Here is a 22,412-nt window from a genome sequence, read left to right on the forward strand (position 1 = left end):
GGTAAGAGAACCTGTGAGTGATTCGTTTGGACTTTCTTAACAAACTCCTACTAATGATCTATTGAGGATGATTATTAGAAACATAAATAAGGTCAATTACTGTGGTAAAATCATTACACCCTGAACTAGTGAAACAATACTGGTACTTCAGGTCATTCTGTATGATACAGTGTTGCCCTGTGCCGCTTGGGACTCATGTTTGGCCCAAAATGGCTTTGCTGTTTCTTTTGTTTTCATCCTATCATTTTGGTAAGATTTCCTTTTGTTCCTGTACGCTGAGCAGGAAAGTAAACTCACTTTGGGAGGACTAGAATTTGCACCACAAAAATACAGAAGAAGATGAAAGAGGCACAGGTAATGTAGTACTTGAAAGCTGGCAGGGTTGTCGCTCGGTACTGGAGAAAGAGAACACAGCACACAGTGGGTTTCCTCAGACACTTCAAATACTGAACTTCAGATCTTACCATAACATGTCATTGATGTTCACTTTCTACATGTAACTGCATTAGGAGCAATCTTTCTAGCAAATTTTAAATTTAATAAAAACATAACAGAGACATTATTTTATGGCTTGCCTCTTTCTCTAAGGTTTTATTGTGGAAAAACAGGGATATTCGTTGAATGTCCTCAGATTTGAGCCATTGTCTGAAACACACAGTAAGGGAAGCAGGTTATTGTGTGTGTCCCGGTGAAAGCCCAGGACCACCACTGGGGACGAGGTCATACTTCTGAGAGTTGATGCCATCAAAAGTTCGGATCATCCGTTCGTTTAGCTCTTCCTCAAAACGCTTCTTCTGAGATTTTGTCCTGTGATTCAAGACACGAAGGAGTCGGGAGATTTCTTTCATGTATTAAGCGTAGTGGCATTCAACGGAGCCTAATTGAAAAGAATCGAAAGGTGTTGGAACACTGCGTACCTTTCCGAGCGTCTCTGAAAGTGATACTGACCCAAGGGCACATCCTGTGAAAATAAACATGGATTTTAGAGGCAGGCAACCCTTCAATATTTAATGTAATTACAGCTAAACAGAACTGTGAGTAAATAAATATGACTTTGACATCCATTTAGCCACAGTTTACCCAGCAGCGCTTACCAACTAAAATAAATAATTGATTCACATCTGATCAACACCCGAAAGCTTAATTGACAAATTGGCTGATTGGTTAATTGGTTAAGAGGTTTAGTGTTGTGCATGCTGAAAGGTGACAGGCTGCCACAGGCGTGGAGCTCACAGCCGTGTTGATCTTCCCGTTCTCGTTGGTCATGCTGTCCCGGTGGTGCAGGTTTGCGAAGGGCTTGGCGGCCCCCCAGGACTCCAGGTAGCGCGTCATCCTGACCGACGCCCTCATCTTGGCCCCGTCGAAGGCATGGCGTGGGCGGTAGTGATGCTGGGGGCTCCTCCTCTCTGCCTGTCCATAGAGAGGGATGTCAAGAGCAGGACAACAAACGTATCAAGGGAAGGTGACATACACCATATCCATTAATATCAACTTTATTAATGATGATCTCAAAAAGGGGCACAATGTTTGATAGTCCTCTGGGACTTCACCATTGCTTTGGTTCCACTTAACAATTTGAGTCCTACCAACAGCGAATAGTGGTTATTTGTATTAAAGCATGTTCTTTACCTTTGGGTTGATCACTAGGTAGGTTAGGACCCCGTGCTCTTTCAAATAGGGGTCACGTTCCTGACCATAGCCATCCTCAACTTTATAAGCCCCATTCAGGTGTTCCAGAGTCACACAAGTAATATGAACGCGTCTGGTCATGAACAACGGGGAGAAAAAACGTCAAATATAATTTTATTTGGGTGGAGCGAAACTTTCCTGACTATTCATGAAGGACAAAGGAACTCGGAGATACCCCGGCAAACCACCAGCCTCCATGTGGTTGGCAAGTGTCACATCATGTGACCAGACGTCGTATTGCCATTTCTGAAGGCCGATGACACCACAGAGGACATTTCCCGAGTGAACCCCGACACGCATGTTAATGTCCACGCCAGTGGCGTCCCGCACTTTCCTGCAGGATAGAAAAGAGAAGGACAGTCCTGCAAACGCCTGACGCAAGATTGCACGCATTTTACCGCTCAAGGAATTAGACGCAGTTAGTCTTGAATATTTTTCTTCTCTGTTTGATGTGGACTGTGTAGAGCTGTAACCATGTTTGTGAGTCCTACTGCAGGGGTTTGCTTGTGCAATCTATGGTCAGCTTTAACTTTCACACACTAACCTTTAACTGAGGGGAACATTTTTAGAGCAAAGAAATGCTATTCTGAGAAACAGCGTAAAAACAAAGAATCAAACAATGTTAGCAAAGGTCATAGTTAAAATAAAAACATTATGCTCTAGACTCTAGACAGATTACACACTGGAAGCTCGTAACTCTCTTCTAATTCTAGCATGGTTTCATTTATTTATGTTTGTAATGCACTGCAAGGGAAAGACACAGTTCATTGCATATGTTGTATAAAACAAACGATTTCTCCATCTCCATCTTTGTTTTGCTTGAAGACTAAATGCTTATTGACAACAGAGATAATCGGTGTGCTGTACATGTGTTAAAGATATACATGTGGTTTTTGTTTTTTCTCTTACTTGATGGCTTCGCACATCTCCAGACCCATCTTTACGCAGTTTTTTGCGTGGTTCGGCAATGACTCGGGCAGCCCGGACACGCAGTAGTAACAGTCGCCGAGAATCTTAATTCTCATGCACTCGTTTTCCTGAGGAAACAGAACGCACTGCATCAGGTCGAGGACCTTTGGAAGGAATGGCTCAGATACTGAATGGTTCAGATACTGAATGGTTCAGATACTGAGTGGTTCAGGTACTGAATGGTTTAGATACTGAATGGTTCAGATACTGAATGGCTCAGGTGCTGAATGGCTCAGGTGCTGAATGGCTCAGGTGCTGAATGGTTCAGGTACTGAATGGCTCAGATACTGAATGGTTCAGGTACTGAATGGTTCAGATACTGAACAGTTCAGGTACTGAATGGTTCAGATACTGAACAGCTCAGATACTGAATGGTTCTGATACTGAATGGTTCAGATACTGAATGGTTCAGACACTGAATGGTTCAGATACTGAACAATTCATATACTGAATGGTTCAGGTACTGAATGGTTCAGACACTGAATGCTTCAGGTACTGCACAGTTCAGGTACTGCACGGCATCCACAATTCGTTCTGCAAGAGGCTTCTGGAACAGACATTTGTGTGAGGCCCCTGGGTCCAGAGACACCGAGCGATACGGCACGGCTCATTCTGGGGTGATAAGATTACTGGAGCTGCTGGTGGGTTACCTTGGCGATCTGATCGAATTTGCCAAACAGCTCATTCAACATATGGACCAGCTCCCCCGGAGAGCAGTCACTAGCCAAGCGTGTGAAACCGACGATATCGGCATACAGAATGCTGCAAAATCAAAACAAACAAACAAACAAAAACAAACCCAGGTTATTATCTCTTAGAAAAGGAACTGCACAAATCAAACTTCATCAAAGATCAGCGTGGAGAGCAAGTCGGTGATGAAATCTAAACCAAATGTTGCGCTCTCCTTCTGTATAAGACCTTCAAACAGACTTACAAATAACAGCCATACAAATAACAGACTGCCTTCCTCCAAGGACACAAACACTTGTCTTGTTTTCATTTCCCCCGACAGGAAGAGTTCAGTCCAAGGTGCTAGCACGGTGCTGGTGCGGGGCATTAGAGAGTCCTTAACCGCAGCAACACGGAGGAACCCTGCTGAAACAGGTCCGGTCACATCTAGTACGGCTGGCAGGACGCCGGTTCGGACTCAAACGGGACACTCTCCAATATACGAGCACATGAGACACAGCGCAATGTAAGGGTGCGGCAGGAGTTTGGACTTCAGGATCTTTAGAGGACACGCCGAGTCCACGTCAGCTTCCGGAAAAGTGCTCAGACGTACCTTCAGCTCTCAGAGTACATCTGCGGCCTCGTTAGCATTCAGTGTGGGAGCGGGGACTGAAATATTCAACGCTGCTTCTGGGCAGCATGTGAGAACATGTTTGTGTGTGTGTGTGTGTGTGTGTGTGTGTGTGTGTGTGTGTGTGTGTGAGTGAGAGAAGGAGAGGAGAGGAAAGGAGCACCTGACGTTGGTGTGCCTCTGCACATATAAATTGTGGAAGTTGTTGGTGTTCTCCACCTGGCCAAAGTTGGGACCCTGAAGTCTCTGAATTATCTCCGCCTTCATCACTCGAGCAATGTGGGCTGGGAGCAGGGACAGCAGTAGACGCTCCTACAAACACACACACACACACACACACACACACACACACACACATACATGCACACACGCACACACACACACACACATGCACACAAGACATCATACATAGTCAGTAATGCCTCCCATTCAAACAACATTCATCTGGCTCTCATTAAATTACACCCACTGAAACATGAAATGTATCAACAGGTTAAAGTCACTCATCCTGAAGTGATTGAAAATGCTTTCTGCCATCTGCTTATAGCAACTCTTAAACCACATGCTTTAGTCAGGTCAAAATGACCCATTTAAACATTTAAAGTGGAACCATGCGAAAAAGACAAGCACCATCTCTTTTTAATATCTCTCATATACACATATATGTGAGGACGAAAAAAATTTAAATAAATGTTACAATTGCCCTGGAGAAAAAATCAGTGGAGATGGTTTGGGTCAATATGTCCCATGAACAGTTAGTGGGCAGTACGTGAGGGTTAGTCCGAAAACGCTGTTCTGTGGTGCGGTGTTAGAATACAGGGGCTTCAGATGGTGCCTTCATTCCAGTATGAGGAGAAACCCTCTGCAAATTAGCTCTGACCTATGACCTCGCCTTAACAAGGCCCGTGTGGGCAAATTACCCTTGCCGTGTGATTTTCTAGGGATTGGACATGAGGTGCATCAAAGACGTGGCAAATGTAATATGTTTTGTAACACGTTACATCGGATCCATGTCCATGCTCTGAGTGACTACTGGAATGCACCATTAGGTATAATTGGGTTGCAGTGGATCGTAATGGATTTTAGTACATTTTGGCAGATTTTTGTGATTACCTGATAAACTGAGGTTACCTGCTTCTGTTTACCACTCTGTTGCTGATATTTTTGGAGCTGAAATGAGATTCCAACGCAGAAACCCTGAACTCACCCAGGGCTCGTTTCTGGGTGGTTGGCGGGAGGATCGAGAGCGCCTTTTGACCTCCTACCCAGAGCGGTTAAGCGGGATGGATCTGATTGGCCAGCAACTGCACCCCCCCATCCCCCCAACTCCACCCCACTATGTTGCACCACCGAACGTTGGTGAAGGACGGGTCCCAGGACGAGCGTTCTAGAACAGTCACATCTGGACGATGACCGTTCTAGAGCCGAGGGGACGATTCCTAAAATACACAGTACGGACCTGCCGCCGACCCACATCGATACCCACGTATCAGGGGTCCGGGGGGAATCTAGGGGCCCGTGATCCCCTAGGGCCAAGAAAGTGGGACTTATTTTTTCTCCTTCACTGAACTAGAAAGTGGAAGTAGTGGGAGGCAAAAGAAAGTGAATGTATGGCCTTAAAAATTCAGCCTGCACTCAGACTCCTGGGGGGTTATGGCCAGGCGCGACGAATGGGGAGGTCGGAGGCAGAGGAGGCCAAACAGCATGACCGCCGGCCCCAGTGCCCCGCTGTGGAGTCTTTAACCACGTAATGATCTAGTAAGAGGGCAGCAGCAGCCCAGTTCCTCTTGGTCCGTTGTGCATTTCTGGAGGGACCTTTGACCCCTACTGCTAGATCACCCTCTATCATTTCCATCCCGCCATTAGTCTGCCTTGATCAAACAATCTTTTGTGACTCAACTAGAGCATTTATCTAAAGACACTGAACTTGGCAACAGGGGAAAACTGCTGTTATATTGGACAAGAAAACAGGAACCTACCTCCAAGAGCCCCACATCTCAAAATTACTCTCCAGGCTAGTAATGTTAGAGGAAGGTTTTCATGGAAATTCTGTTGTGAAGACACCTATCCTTTTGAAAATAAAATATTATGCAGCTACAAAAATGAAGGTGAGTTAATATGGCGCATTTAAACTCGAACAAAGGAACTGAGAGTACCCAGAAACCTCAAGGTGCTGGTAAACATTTTGACGTTACATAAAAGCCTGCAGGCGTCTCGGCGGGAGGTACGAGCACAGACCCGTGAGCTCTGTGTGAACGCCAGCGCTTCAATAAAGACTCGCTCCGGCTATCCGGCTAATTCACAACAGGCCACTGACCTTCAATACTCGCTTTGTCACGCTTCACAGTTGAAACCAAATGAATATTGTTTTAATTAATATAGTCTAAAATAAAAATGTCACCAATTTAATTGTTCTTTTTTTCATTCTCACCTACTGTAATTATCCTTCGAGGACTCTTCCTTAATCTTTATTTTCATCCAGTTTCTTAACTTTCAGGAGGCTCTGAATGTCTAATGAACACTCTGCCTCCCAAGCTGTATTGCAAACGCATGCACATGTCAGCACAATCCTGCACCCAGCACTCAGAGGGTTGGGGGTGGGAGCAGGATTGAGGGGGTGTGGCTCAGGGGGCAGGGCTGGGGGCGGGGTTATGGGAAGGGTGAATGGACCCGACCTGCTGCCGCTTCTCAAACTCGAGCTTGATGGGCGACTTGATGCAGTTGCAGGTGTCCTGGTAGGTCTGCTTCAGCGCCACCTCCATCAGGTGCTTGTGGTACGCTCCCGCCATGTTCCCGCATATGAAAATAATGACGTTGGCCAGAATCTGACAAAGCAGAACACAAGAACGGGATCTGTGTGAGGAACCTGCCAACATATGTCTACGTGCATTAGACATGCGGTTGGTCCTGTCCGATATTTCACATGAACACAATCACGTCTGCCATCTGAAGCGCTCACCACGAGTTCATTCTCAGTAAAATCATATAGGTGTCTTATAGCTGTCTTTAAAATGATTTGTTTTGTTTTATTTGTGCTGAATCCCGTTGGCATAAGTGATCATTTCATTTTATAATCATTGCTCTGATTCCACCTGGTTCCCACTACACTGTTCATTATTCCTTTATCACCACCTTTCTTTTCTCATTCCAAATGCAGGAACAATATCATTGATCTATATAGCAAAACCATTCAAGGTCTCAGTTTCCAAGTCAAAGCAACTTCCTGAGCAGTTATTCACGGACCACTGTTCATACACCAGAAATAACTTTTTCAACAATCTGCCATCTAAAGCCCAGAGTCTCTGAGGAGGACTATTTCAGATCAAAGAACGACAGTCTATTGGAGTCCTGAGGTGGGGACGAGAGGACAGTTGTCCCTGCCTTCTCTCGGCCCAATTCGACCTTCCCTGGTCTTTCACGCTACCTCGTTCAATTACCGTCCCGGCACAGAAAGCCCGTATAAACGACTCCCTTCTCTCTTTTATCTCCACCTCAGCTTTCAGACACTCTTTTAAGCATGATGACTCAGCGGTCCGGCCTATCAAAGAGCTGCTTTCGTCACGGCACTGACGCTTTCGCCGCTTTTAAGAATCACCCGTGACTGTTTGTTTCATGTTGGCTGTTCCGCACTAAGACATCAAGAAAAAGTCCAGCACAGATGAAAATGCAACTGTTTGGCTCAGTTTAGCACTGCAGTAGCAAAAGGAAGCACACGCATTGTACAAACGTGGAATCACACGCACGCTCAAACGTGGAGTCGCACGCATGCTCAAACATGGAATCATACGCACGCTCAAACGTGGAGTCACACGCATGCTCAAACGTAAAATCACACGCACGCTCAAACGTGGAATCACACGCACGCTCAAACGTGGAGTCAAACGCACGCTCAAATGTGGAATCACACATACGCTCAAACGTGGAGTCAAACGCACGCTCAAATGTGGAATCACACATACGCTCAAACGTGGAGTCAAACGCACGCTCAAACGTGGAATCACACGCACGCTCAAACGTGGAATCACACGTACGCTCAAACGTGGAATCACACGCACGCTCAAACGTGGAGTCAAACGCACGCTCAAACGTGGAATCACACATACGCTCAAACGTGGAATCACACGTACGCTCAAACGTGGAATCACACGCACGCTCAAATGTGAAAACACACGCATGCCTTATCATGGAATCACATGCACGCTCAAACGTGGAATCACACGCACACTCAAACATGGAGTCACACGCATGCTCAAACATGGAATCACATGCACGCTCAAACGTGGAATCACACGTACGCTCAAACGTAGAGTCACACGCATGCTCGAACGTGGAATCACACGCATGCTCAAGCAGGTGCACTCTGATGCTGTGTCCACCGGTGGATTAACAGTGTGCGGCAGGTCTGAGCGGCAGCTGTCGGATTCACAGTGAGCATCGTCTGTCAGGCATATCAGGATTTCCCCTTCAATAAGATGACACTGACACACACAGAACTAGCAATAGCTTTTTACTGTAAGTGTTGACATTTGTAGGTTTTAGAGAGGCAAAGATTTCTTTCATAGGACCTCATAAATAAAGAATTCAATAAACATTCCTTATGTTATTTGACATTTAAACACAAACATCTCATATAGAAGTCAGGTAGATTTTGCAGATTTTCTAAATTCTGACTTATTTCTACAGTTTTGCTGTCCATCAATAGCCAAACCACAGTTTGCTCTAAGTGACTTAGCTTTCAAATGAGGTGTTTTGGCAGGTCAGGATACATAACCAAGGTAAGGAGGCACAAAAGTTTGCAGTTTGTAATCCATTTTTTCAGCTTGTGAAATCTTTAAAAGTAAAGGGGGTTTACGCTACGAGAAGAAGCGATCAGAGAAGTCACATAATCGTTTTGGCAGCAGTTAATGGAACCTGACCTGAAAAAACACTCATGTGAAAGAACACGTCGTGTCCTCTCAGTTTTAGCAGGGCTAGTTTGAGACAGGAATTGCAGGGGACACGTCCCCGCCCTTTAGGACACTGACGACCTTGATACGACAACTCATGACAAGTTCGTTCTGAGAACTCAGTCTGTCTTTGAATCTTGCGTTTCGCTTGTGTTTCAAATACGGAGCCCTATCGAGGGAGCTTGACTCTTCTCTGTAACAAGTTATGACTCGACGCCTGCCACAAAACCCACATACAGTATTCTCTGAAACATTAGCACCCGAAAGCGCATTACAACAAATACGTTCGAAAGCACCCGTGACCTTTACGTAGGCAACAGCGAACAAACGGAGCCCGCAACCACTCCTCCGCAGCGGAGCTGCCGTGTTTGCTGCCGCATTTTCTGACAGGGTCGGTTGAGTCATGGCGACTCACTGGAGGCCCTGGAGCCGACCCGCTCTTCCGACTCACGTCGCCGGGGGGCTCATCCGTGGATCTAGAAGACCAGCACCCGAACTGCTGCCTGCAACCCGCACAGTCTCGGCCAAAGGCGCTCCGACTTGAAACAGCAACAAGGACATCACCCGTTTGTCAAAGATTCACAGTTTTGCGTGTGAACAGTTGTGTGGTGATGATTTGACTAAATCAATTAGTAAGATAATCAGTTTTAGAACCACAAATGTAACACCATTAGCTGCTGTTTAAACACCAAAAGCAAACAGAATTTGCAGCACTCACATCCTTACCATTCTTCTAAAGTAATGTTTTATTTTTGAAACGAGTACTGCCTAAGTAAGCTGTTCATTATTTCTGTTAAAAGACTCCCAGTCCACAGAGACATGACGTATGCACATGTAACATAGTTATTAATATGTAAACAGAACCTGCCTCCCAAGGCGGCCATTGCTCACTTTGTTTGCATTACTAGGATTAGAAGGAAGATTTTGTGCTTTTCTCACACTGCCATTACCCCGAGCCCAACATCTCTGAAGTCACACAGCCGTGAACCTCAGGAGAACGGGGCGTCCATCCTCTCACAGTCAGCAGAAGGGCAAAGTCTTGAAGTCTGGGAGCTCCGAGCTGATAGTCGTCGAGGGGTTGCCTCGGCCGCCGTCTGGAGCCCGCTTTGAGAGTTGCACACGGGGCACCAATGCGGCAATAATCAGCAGAGAAGAGCGAAGCAGAATCCACGAGGAACTGCACAGGCAGAGGTGATCTTTGTAGAGAAAGTGGGCTCTCCAGCATTTCCTTAATGTATTCCACCGTCGCTGAAGCAATCGCTACGCCCGAACCGAGTTTTTCATAGCTGAGGTAATAGGATTACGGCTTGCCACTCTCCAGAGGGTTCATTAAATTACAGCCCAGCTTCTGGGATGATCGAAACAGAAAATATGCAAATAAGGGCGATGCCGTGCGAGTCGGATGTGGAGCCAAATCAGGGCACATCCTTCCTCAGACGCACCATGGCAGCCAGCTAAGACTTTTGAGTCGGTCTGCTGTCATGTACCAGTTAACCCAGTCCGTTTCAGTCACACCAGTACGCAACACCACACATAGAACCCATTCTCTCGCCAGGGTGGAATGAACACACTGGTTTTATGATGAAGGCACCTGTCTAATGCTGTAGTCTACAGCCAATGGCTGGTAATCAGACAGAGAGTCACCAAAACACGTGGGGGCAGACGATGGTGAATAACCCAAACGGACTAAGACTAAGGCAGAGTTGAATACCAGGGAATGACACAGATCAGTACTTCAGAAACTTCTGAGTGTATAGAAACTTCTCACTACACACTCAACGGACATTCCAATTCTTACACATTCTTACAAGTTAAAGCAGAAATAAAACTGGATAAATAAAAAACCAGCGATGTACTCAGGCTGCTATGCTAGCAGCTGGACACTGGCACATGTCTTTCATGGTTCAAGATGGATTAGCAAAACTGGTGATGCATCCCCAACCAAATAACCAATTATTTACCACAATAATCTGACCAGATTAACCAGGTTAGAGGGTGACAGTAGAGCACTGAGGTGCACACTGGTGTGTTTTATGATAAGGTATACATGCTGTGTTGTATGATAAGGTACTTTATATGTAACTCTGATGCAAATGGAAATCAACACAGTCTGGTGCCTATCAATCTACTTTTTTGAGTTTATGGTGTCAAAATTCAACCACAAACTTCAAACAAAAGTGTGCCCCTTCCTAGGAAACATACAGGAAGAGCCACACTGAAACATACTGTATGTAACTATACCAGGTGAGTGTAGCTAAAGTAGCAAATCAAACCAGCTGATATTAGATTGACAGGTGCGGTTGAGGAACAAGTTCTACCTGAAAGGACGTTTCTGGACACCTTGTGAACTAACAAGTATATTTGATGTGTTTACATATATAAACACATGAACTGAACAGGTCGAATGCTTCAGACGGGACTCTAAACTTCTAAAGTTCTGACCTATAAATGTTCTACTGTGTTCACTTCACTCATGATCCCACAGAGAAACCAGTGGCTAACATTATACTTCCATGCAGCCTTGGTGAAGATCCGCTGCTAATTATAAACGCTCAGTTGAGTAATATCTGAGGAGCCCTACCCTGCAAACGCTTATGCGTTACATTACTGACGCAACCACTAAAATAACAGGCACGCAAGGATCAACTGCTAGCACCCATTCACCCTCGTGTGTAGGAGTTGTCGATTATGTTTGCAAGAGAGAAACCAAGCGAATACTTTTTGATCTGTATTAAGCCTTAATACCGGTGAGGGGGAATGGGGGTTTTGCAGACCTTGAAATGTGGTAAGATGTATTTAAATCAGAAACGAGAGTCTATGGGTTTATAAATGAAGTTGATTTTTAAAAAAGGAGCTTTCAGACCTGACTGACATATCCAAGATTGTTCTCCTCATGCAGGTGTTCCCTGGCTGGGTGGGACTTGGAGAAGAAAGAAGTAAACAAATCTTCAAATGAGCACAGCGGTACCAAAACCGTCTTCAGTCATCTAGGGGGTTGTTCATTTATTCACATTTCCAAAGTTATTTAACTGTTGTCAAAGTGATAATTAAACTAATCTGAGTGTGCAGAAAGGACAGAGGAAAGAGTCTAATCTGTTGTTCCAAGATTTATCATAGCCACATGGTGAGATTCCTAACCACAATTGGGGACCTCACAATGACCCTGGAGCAGACCTCCAAACAACCCTCCATGGAAAATAGTCTGGTGCATGTTCATGGGACTTTGGACTGACACCTTTGTGTTGTATTTCGTTGGAGAACGCTGCTTCTACGCTGTGTGGTAGAAGAGAAGGAAAATCTGGCCCTGAAACCTTTTCACACTTAATCACCTTTTAATGCACCACATAGGATTTGATTTGGCTTTGATTTGTCTTGCAGTTAACAGCAAGAGGCACTTGGCAACTTAATATCTAATTTATCTTTTTAAAAGGTTAAGCTCTACTGTCTGATTGAAGCATTAGAATGATCTATTTAGGGGTTTTGGATCCAAATACATCCTTCCAACAATGTGTGTGTGTGTGTTTGCGTATCACTTACATTAAATATCACTATAGGTAATTCATTATAAAGTCAAACTGTGGAAAATGACAATAGAATGCATTATTAACACTACATAACAGCTTATTAATGATGCCTGCTAGTACGTTTGGTTTCCCAGAGGTTTTACCATCATCCCTGACGAACTTCTGTAAGCTGAACAGGCACAGTTGTTTATTTAAACGTAGTCTCACGATCTCTACCTTGTTTACTCAAAGCACTTTTTGAATGAATGAATGAATTTGTTATCAACATTGTGCTTATCTGTGTATTTGTTGTGCTTTGTGTGCTCTGTTGGTGTTTTCAATGTGCTTTGATGGTACAGATTCCTGCTTGAAAGTGTGATGCTAACTGCAGGTGTGATAACGGCCTTTTTGCAGGACCATAAGGTTACGGCAGCATCTTACTGGAAATTATAAGCTTTGATCGTATCGCATCAGCCTACTGTCAGGAGAGTGTGGCTGTATTTGTATTAGCATAGAAATGACGTGTGATGATTTGTTTATCTAGGAAGGTTATTATGTTAGTGCCACACACTTTATACAGTGAGTCTGGATGATTAAGAACCGCCTCCACAGTTTCACTAACAGTTAACTATCAGTCTGTCATTTCATTATTAATGTTGGCCTTAAATCTTTGAAAATTATAACGGAACAGAAACCTGCAGACAACAGCCGAACGTGACCGTGGACCTCAGCCGTTACCGAGATTCCAGAAGCAAGATTGGAGCGTGGGACGACAGTCCGGGGCCAGGCGGGGAGGATCCACCTGAGGTTGAACCTCAGGATATATGGGGAAGTACGTTCACTGAGGTCAAGTAGAGAGTGATGGTCAAAGGTTAAGTGAGGTTAACAGAGCACATGGGCTTTGAAAGGCTAGGATGACAAAAACATAATCACGGTTGTTCCAACTAAAATATACCAAAAGACTTCTTTTTGGTTATTATGGGATGTCTGAGATGTATATTATGTATATCTGTATGGATGTACAGCAACAGAAATCCTTAATTATATAAGGAAAAATGATTTCTCGTGAGCAAGTGTGCAAATGCGATTGTGCATGTATGTGCATGTGCTTTAGCATGTGTGTGTGTGTGTGTGTGTGTGTGTGTGTGTGTGGGTGTGTGTGTGTGTGCGCCCCCATGAAATGCAGACATTAATATGCAGAACCGGGCACTGACACACTATGTGCTTCTAACTCGTTCTACAGAACATTTTATTCACTCTTTTAATCAGGAGAGTTCTCTCGGGCTGTTCATCAAAAATTTAAATCGCACCTTCAAAATCGCCCGTCAAAGCCCTCAACCGTTTGGAGTGCAAAGCAAGGGACATCTGTTATGTACTCCCACATAAGAGGATTATCTCAAACAAGTGACTTCAACCCTAGATAATGAATCAGGCTCTGAAAGCCGCAGTGTGTAATGCAGCGATTTCTCCTGAGCGCTGACAGCGTGCATTTTATGAAATGAGACGTGGCAGGGCTATGATGGAGAAAGAGACTGGAGTGGCCTAACGCTGATGTTTTTAACATGAAGCTGCTGGTAAATGTGTGTGAAAGCTATGTGCACCCCTGATTCAACACAGTGAACCTTGGTTCTGAAAGAGCATGGACAAACATCACTGAAATGAACTCGTTATAATGAGAACAAGTAAAAAAGAAAATTTCGAACTGCTTGACAAAAGGTCATGGATGATAAGTGAACTAATCCTTTAATTAGTCATATTTGCATTGGTGGAAGCAGGAGTTTGACTATGACCTGGATGTAATTGACCTTTGTCCAACCAAAGCACGCAGAGGTGGTGTTATTCCTCATCACACGCAGTGGTAAAAAAAACTGCTCCTAACGTTTGAATCCAGTTACACGGGGTGGTGGTCATCAGGGAAACGTCGAGCCTCTCGGGTCCAACGGCAGGTGTGTGCCAACGATATGTGGTCACACAGGTCAAGTCGGCGTGTGTTTGGAGGTGTCAGACAGCTCATCTGACTGGACGGCGAGTTCTTGGGACGGTGTTATGGAGACAACTCCAAGCCATAACAGCCATGTTCATGGTCTTTTGGTGCTTTGAGACTGTGTTTTATCACCAGCCTTAGCTGCAGGAGTGGAGTTGTTGATTCACGGCTGACTGCCTCAACCCACCGGCGTCCTGAGTGCTTCAGTGTTTAAAAAAAAACAAAAAAAAAACAATGCAATACAAAACGAGAGGTTCAGCTTGAGCACTTGCGGTGTGAATCTCCCTCTCCGTGTAAAACACGTCATCCCAGTCAGAAATAAGCAGTGCAGCACAACAGACTCTTCTAGAAATATCCTAAACCCATCCCAAACGCAGAAATACAACAGCCGTCTTTTCACCAGATCCCGCATGCATGCCTCTTTATACAAATCAAAGCAAAATGTTTGTTTTGTTTCACTAAAGAAGTTTAAACAGCTCTATTTCACTGCATGCAAGAGTGAATGGAGGTTTTCATTTGTTTGGACAATTCTCAGTGTAAAACCATGGTGTCAATGCCCAAAAGAGATTTTTGGAGCTTGAAGGAGCTTGAGGATTTTCAATGAGCAGCACCCACACAAACCAAATGAAATCAGGTGCAGCAGACTCGTCTAAGCATTTCGATTTAAAAATTTCAACCAACACGAGGTGGTTAATTAAATTAATGAATTCATACCACTTAGCAGGGCATACGACCGGCTACCAGGCCAAATGAGATCTCACTAAATCCATGCAAATGTTTCTGAGCCTAAATTAATTGAAAGCCAAACACCAGACAAATTTCTGTGTCCTAGGTCCTGTAAAAATCTATGTGAAACCTTTCCTGTTACAGGAAGGGTTTCATGGCCGATATTAAAGATAGTAATCTATATAATCATAAATATAATAACAACTACGGTATGTAATTCATAACCATAATTGAATGACAGGGATTACCAAATGCACGCATGATCGAATAAATAAATAAATGAATGAACAGGCAGCGATCACAAGTAAGATCAGAACCACCTAAAGGGCAGATGTGAACAATGATAGCAGGTCCATTCTTGGATGAAAAAAAATAGCAAGACAGCTGGGATCTCCACAATTATGTCAAACGCTGACATCAAAAATTGCAGCTAATCACATTCACATAACCGCAAAATGCAATTTCAGGCCTCATCTTAGGATCTGAATTAATTAGACTGCAGAAAGGCGATCATCAGTCTGGCCTTGGTGTGCATCCATGCAAAATGAACTATAGCTATCTCCATAAAGACATTACAAGACCCATCCCGTGATGACATGCTTTTAATGTGTTGAGGTATTCACTAATTGTAACGTCGTTACATTTGACATTTTGACTGCATGTCTGGCACTGGCAAAGTATCAGCTGACATGTTGGCAGTATCTGAGATCTTCCAAATGTTATTCTATTGACGTAACTCAAAGACGTCTGCGAATTTCTATGAATTCATCTAAACTGAGCATAGCCGTGCCTATAAGATAGATTATGCATTGGCAGGAACTGTGTGGATTGTGTGAGTTGATCCAGCTAAGGTTTATTATGTGTTTCTGTGACCCATTTGTGCGCTGGCGATGCTGCACGCCAACAGTCCAGAACGCAGAATGTTCAATGCTAATGAAAGCTAATCAAGCTGCTCACACACCCCCACACCTCCGTCTGATTCAATCTGTTCGACGAGAGGTGTTGTGGGCTGTCGCCACGAACATGCGTGTGACGCCTGGCAAAACAGAAAAGGCGGGAAAACGGTTCTCAGTTGGAATCGGAACAACAAGGATGAACGTAACACAAAAGATGAATGTAACACAAAGGTCTGGAGCTTTTTTTCAGCTTCTTTATCTTTGGCTAGACAGTTTTATTTTGCTAGGACCTGTGAGACGAAAGAGACTCATCCCAACACTACACCAGCAGTTTCAATGCTAATGCTGGTTCCCGTCAAACTAGAACACCTGATTTATACAGCTAGTACCTTAACTGTCTGACTGTCTCAATTAGCGAATGCCTGCTAAGCTCTTCTCTGGATCTGCTCCTGTACTGGGAAAACGAGCTTTCCGAGGATTTGGAAAACGAGGTTAGCAGCCCATCCCTTTGGATCACTGGCATGCTAGCTGGCTCCTGCATAAAATGGCAGAGCAGGGCTGTGTGCCGAGGCCCGTGTCTGATTGGAGGAGCAGGCATGAAGCTGGCACACAGAGGCAACAGGCTGCAGGGCCCCTGGCGTGTGGAATGTCCTCCCTATCCACCCGCAGGAATCTGTTAGCCCACCACCGCTAGCGTGCCTCGTGGGCCAGCCTGCTTTACTCGAGGAACGGCTGTGGCTCAGACCACGAAGGCCAAGAGGACTGGAGTTGTTACACAAAAGAGGACAGGCTGTGTCGACACTGAGATACAACGCTGATGCCTCTTACGCGTGACCATGAAATGTTTGTAGGACGCACAACATTGAGGAATCATGGAGTGTCTTCATTCACTGATTGAGAAATTTGCTTTCCATTTTCAGCATTTAGCTAAAATCATTATCCAACGCGAGTTAATGACTGAATAAAATTGGCCCAACTGAGGGTTAAGGTTCTTTGCTCAGAGGCCAAACACTGGCAGCTTAGCACTGGGTTGTGGAAATTCACATTGTGTTATCAGGCCTTTTGGGTAAGCGACAAAAGCAGATTAATCAGATATCTAGCAAATAATCCTGCCGGCTCATTGCTTCCAGCACAGCTATTTTGTAGATCCAGTCAGAGGCCAATGTCACTTGTTACAATCCAGAAAGATCCATAAATGCTCAGCTGGAACAAGTTACGTGTTTTGTTTGCGTGTGATTGCACACGGACTGTAACAAATGTGCCCTCAGAATGGGGTGGTGCGGAGAAACTGGTCAACAGTCTGAACTTGCCCATGAAATCCCCTTCACATCCAACGCATAACCAAGCAGTCTTTTAAGGTGGCTCAGTGTCGCCCCCTTTGGGCTGGTGCCTTGCATGACATCAGGGGAGTGAGAGACTTTCTGATGTGATGTAGAGACTTGATGGTGTGTAGAAACACAGGGACTGGAGTTTGGAAATATCACAGGCACTACAAGCATCGCTGTGTGTTCAGATCAAGCTATTTATACCTGCTGAGAGCATTTGTATCCTGCAGAAAAGGCCTATGGGCTTCAGTGGTGTGTGTGTGTGTGTGTGTGTGTGTGTGTGTGTGTGTGTGTGTGTGTGTGAATGGGAGGTTTACAGCAGCTATCGTGAGTAACTCTGTCCTACTTATCACTGCAAAGGACTCTAACCTTCATTAGGTTTTGATCTGAGCAGTTTTGCCTTTATCTACAGCATGGACACTGTTTTCCCCTTATTTTGTGGCTCACGGCACTCAGCGTTGTAGATTTGATAAAACCCAAAATATATGATATGGATTATTTCATATTTATATATTTGGTATTCTTATTTTCTTCTCATTTTCCTATTCTTGATTTTTCGTTGGTTCTGGTGGTGGCCTGCAGCGTGCGCGCCCTGCGGTCCGTGCCTGATGCAGAGCTGCTGTCGGGACTGTGGCTGTCCTGCAGACTCAAAACAGAAAGAGAGCAGGAAGGGAAGACAAAAACAAATGGATGTGCAAATGCGGGATGCGGGATGCGGGATGCGGAATGCGGGATGCGGGATGCGGGATGCGGGATGCGGGATGCGGGATCCAGCCAGCCCTCACCAGCGAACTTGCAGAAGTGTTTGACTTCTGTCCTGCCGCATGAGAAGGTGAACTGAAAGTGCTTTCAGAGCATTTGAGGCACTGTTTGCATGACACTACAGTGGAGGTCCCATTATAAGGCATGGATTCTGCTGGTATTAACCAGGAGCTATGACCTCTAAGATCTTCACTGACCGGTTTTACAGATAAATACAGCGGTCAGTACTTTCTGACTTTCAGTACATTAAAACCACACACTTAAAAAGGTGTGATTACATAGGTATGATTAAATATGTATGATTCATTTACTACTGCAATGTCATTGAAGCAAACCAAACCAAACACACACACACACACACACACACACACACACACTGACCTGCCACACTAGCTGTTCGGTGCGCTCACTCTGGGATGCGAGGCATGCACTCACAACCACGGTGTGTGAGGAGCAGGTGAGAACACTCGCCACGATGGCTTCTCTCATGGAGAACGGGAGCATGGTGTAGACCACGAAGACGATGAACAGGAAGAAGGACACCTGTGGAGACCAGAGAAGAACCAGGAGAGAACCATCAGATCAACTCACAGATCTAAACCATGCAAATATTTTTAGACACTTAAGCTATTACAGTTTTTTATTTTCAATCACATGCACACTGTAACTGGGCATAGGAACACCACATCCCACACCACAAAGCCATCTACCCAAGACATTTCCCAAGACTGTTTCCGTGCAAAAACTCTACACACATATCTTTTCATTAATTACTGAACGCACCATGTGTTCGTTTGGAAAGCACTGCCAATTCAACATCAGTTCAATTAATTCAGCTCATTTCCCCGCAGTGGAAACGCAAAGAGTAAACGGTGTTCCTGCCCCTAGTCGGAAGATCACGACAAAAGGGCCCGTTCGTTTGTTTTGGAAGAACAGATCCACAAAGACCTGAAGAAGGTGGAGCAGACAGACAGATTGTGTCGAGATTCATGCAGTTATAGTGCTCAGGCATCCACGACCACAGGATGTCGGCGGGGAGTTTCACTGAGAGCAGAGTTACTACACTGCACAGCAACTTCTACAATCCAGAGTGGCCAAAAAATGCAGAAGATACCAAACAATTCCAAAACGAGCTCCAACATGCCATACGTTTCTTAACCTCTCACGTCATCGTGTATAGTATGGACAAGCGGCCCCAGTGAAAGTGGGTCCCATCTATGTTACACACTGAAGAGGAAAGATCATGTAGCTTACAGGCAAAACCTGGACACTGTATCATACACAAGTATGTCTGCACACAAGTATGGTAATTATTATTATTATTATTATGATGTATTTATGAATAGATAAAATAATTAATGTAATATTGTATTGCCATCACAAAGCAGACATGACAAATGCTCAAAATTTTAAAAGTGTTGTAAGTTCAACCTGTTTTAGTTTGGGGGTTAAAGCTTAAACCTAAAAACAAGTTTGAATTCTGCTGTCCGGTGAGTTTGCCATGCTGTAACGTTGGAGTGCTGCACACAGTGCGGTCACCGCACACTTGTGCTGTTGAAGTTTGCTCTACAGTGCCGTGTGCTGCGTGAAATCCACCTCACATGCAGCTCGTTATTTCTGCAGAATTGAGAGACCACCACTGAAAGGAAGCAGGAGGAGGCTATTTTTCTGAAGAGCGGCAGATGGAAATCATCGTGGCCGTGACCAACGATAACATCCGCACGCGTGAGGTACAAAGACGTGTTGCTGAGGATCAGGGAATGTCCCAGGCACTTATGTAGTCATCATCCCAGCGACCGACCGCATTCTTCCACAGATCGGGCGGAGGATGAGAAAGGTTTGCCGTGTTCCTTTCCAAAGAGCCTCGGACTGAATGAAAGCCCCGCGATTGAAATATGTGGAAGTATGGTTTTAGTATTGTATTTGAGTGCAGTTGTGTTCTGTCGGGTCGGGTCTATGACGGCAGCTGGTACGATTTCCATCCCCCTGCTCCAGCTTGAGGTTCATGAACAAACCAAGACTTAGCAATGTCTTCACTCTGCACGATCTCACTTCTGACCCCCCAGGGAGGAGTGCGTTTCAGCAGTCAGAGGTCTATGACTGTAAACCCTACATCCATATCCAGATCCACCAGACCATGGAGAGGACTTGTTTAGATATAAGGGCAGAGGCTTGTTAGGGTTGAGGCTGGTCAAGGGTGGACAAGGTGTACAAGTGGTTTACCCCCTACTGACCGGCTAATGTTGCTAGCGCTAATATTGCCTGTGATGTTGATGAGAATCTCTTGCCTGACCAGAGCTGACATGCTGAGGCAAAACAAATCTTAATTTCTTTATGTATAAACTTGTCTCTGGTTTTTATTGTGTACTGGCTGTTTTGCAGTATAAGTGTGTTTGATGGCTTTTATGTGATGGCTAAAGGGTACATAGGCTAGTCTACATATAAGATTACATGGTTTTAGGTGGAGAGTTCAATCAATCAATCAATCAATAAAAATGTTGTGTTTATATAGCGCTTTTTACAACAGTTGTTGTCACAAAGCAGCTTTACAAGTGTCCGAATCCAAGCCCCCTGTGGGCAAGCCAAGTGTCAAGGAAAAACTCCCTAAGAGCATGAAGAAGAAACCTTGAGAGGAACCAAGACTCGGGGGGAACCCAACCACGATTACAAACACCACACTGATTCCAGATATGCCCATTACTTAATCAATACTACACAGTCTATGGAGTTAATGTAAATAATCTGATTTACTTATGTTAATACAATAAATTATTTAGTTTTGTTTATTTAATTTATGAAATCATTTATGCTAAATGGTTTTGTATTATTAAGCATAAATGGTTAAAGACGGTCAGTTTTCTTAAACCATTGATTTTTAAAATCTGGTTTTTCCACCCAAGTCTCTGCGGATAACAACATCAGCCCACGACTCAAACATGCAGGCCGGTGTTGTGCCTCTCCGAGAGCTCCCAGAGGAGCTATGAACGCAGAGTGGTTCGGCCCTGTCCTGAGACGACCCTCCCGTGCAAGCTGCTCTGAGGAAGAGGGCAAAGAGAGTGATGTAACGTGGCGTAATTGAACAGCAACATAAGAAATTGGGTTTTGCGTGTGACGTGCTGTCACCTACGGGCAATCCCATCAAAGCTCCCTCTGTGTCCCTCCGGCAGGACGGGATGGATGACTTCCACGCCGATGTGATCAGACGAGCCTTTCATGAAGAAAATGGACGGTTTCCAAGCTACTTTTGATGTCGTGTCATGCGTCAGTTAATTTCAAAAGAGGAAAAAAAGGTTTCCATAATGCAAAAAATACATGCAGCTAAAATCGCTGTTGAGGAATAAAGTGAGCGAAAAGTTAAATTAGAATCAGTAAGTAAGAGTTGCCTGCAGTTTCTGGGCTGTAATTGCTGTGTGGTAGTGAGGTGAAGACCTATGGAGTTAAACCCACGAATGGTGCACTGGACCAGTGACTGGAGACACTTTCACTCCGTAACCGAGATGTCAGCACTGGCATTTGGGGGCCGGACTGGTCTGAATTTGGACTGTCAAATGAGCAGAATGTCATGCGGATTGACCAATCGTTCATTTGGCATATGGTTGATAGCTGGTACCGCACCGCATGCCCTGAGAACAACCCTGAAGATCTCAGAAAGGCTGGCAGAGAAGGGCTCCCCACCCCTCGTCACATGACTCGGCCGCCTTGGAGGTGTCCGCGAGGTTCTTGGGGATCTTCTCTTTACGCGGTCTCTCAGCCTGCCTGAGGCTGAAGCGACTCCATCTGTCACGTTTTGCACGATCACCCTGATCTGCTTTTCACGGCCATTTATTCTCCTTCGCCACCGTTAACAAAGTCGTTTTGTCTGTATACGATCATGACGTTTGTATTATATCGCTTGTATGTGTAAACTCGTACTTTCCCAGATGTCCTGCAACATGCCAGAGTTATTTGAGAAGAACGGATGGCTCTGAGACATTTGGAAATATGTCCTGCTGATTCAAATACACTGGATTTTCAACAGACCATTCAGACAATCAGAACAATCATGTCTGACAGACTGGTTTAGACTGGTTTGAACTATTTTCTGTACTTGTATTATGAATCCTCCTCCGTACATATTTTATTCACTCTCCGTACATCTCCGGTTGCACTTTGAATTGCAGCCTCACTTTTTACATATTTGTTTCTTCATTTTCTTACTGTTTTTTAATGCAATTAATGCTCAGACCCATTAAGTGTACATTTGACATTTGCACAATTTTGTATAATCACAGATGACATTATATGAGCTTCACCTTTTGTCACTGACTACCCA

The 22,412-nt window shown here is 44.7% G+C and overlaps 1 protein-coding gene across 2 annotated transcripts in view; it reads right to left on the bottom strand.

Annotated features, from left to right (window-relative positions):
* The window catches only part of adcy2a (adenylate cyclase 2a), a 61,361-nt gene that overhangs the window by 12,401 nt on the left and 26,548 nt on the right, over window positions 1-22,412 (bottom strand). For both annotated transcript variants that reach the window (XM_076970640.1, XM_076970639.1), the window contains exons 3-14: window positions 18,482-18,643; window positions 6,634-6,783; window positions 4,122-4,270; window positions 3,309-3,420; window positions 2,599-2,726; window positions 1,865-2,023; window positions 1,630-1,762; window positions 1,234-1,410; window positions 918-961; window positions 727-807; window positions 576-645; window positions 298-395 (exon numbers count right to left, since the gene is read on the bottom strand). In XM_076970640.1, coding sequence (XP_076826755.1) covers window positions 298-395; window positions 576-645; window positions 727-807; window positions 918-961; window positions 1,234-1,410; window positions 1,630-1,762; window positions 1,865-2,023; window positions 2,599-2,726; window positions 3,309-3,420; window positions 4,122-4,270; window positions 6,634-6,783; window positions 18,482-18,643 — 1,463 coding nt within the window. The remainder of the gene's footprint in view (window positions 1-297; window positions 396-575; window positions 646-726; window positions 808-917; window positions 962-1,233; window positions 1,411-1,629; window positions 1,763-1,864; window positions 2,024-2,598; window positions 2,727-3,308; window positions 3,421-4,121; window positions 4,271-6,633; window positions 6,784-18,481; window positions 18,644-22,412) is intronic.

The sequence above is a fragment of the Brachyhypopomus gauderio genome, chromosome 13 (genome assembly GCF_052324685.1).
Source record: "Brachyhypopomus gauderio isolate BG-103 chromosome 13, BGAUD_0.2, whole genome shotgun sequence".
NCBI classification, from domain to species: Eukaryota; Metazoa; Chordata; class Actinopteri; order Gymnotiformes; family Hypopomidae; genus Brachyhypopomus; species Brachyhypopomus gauderio.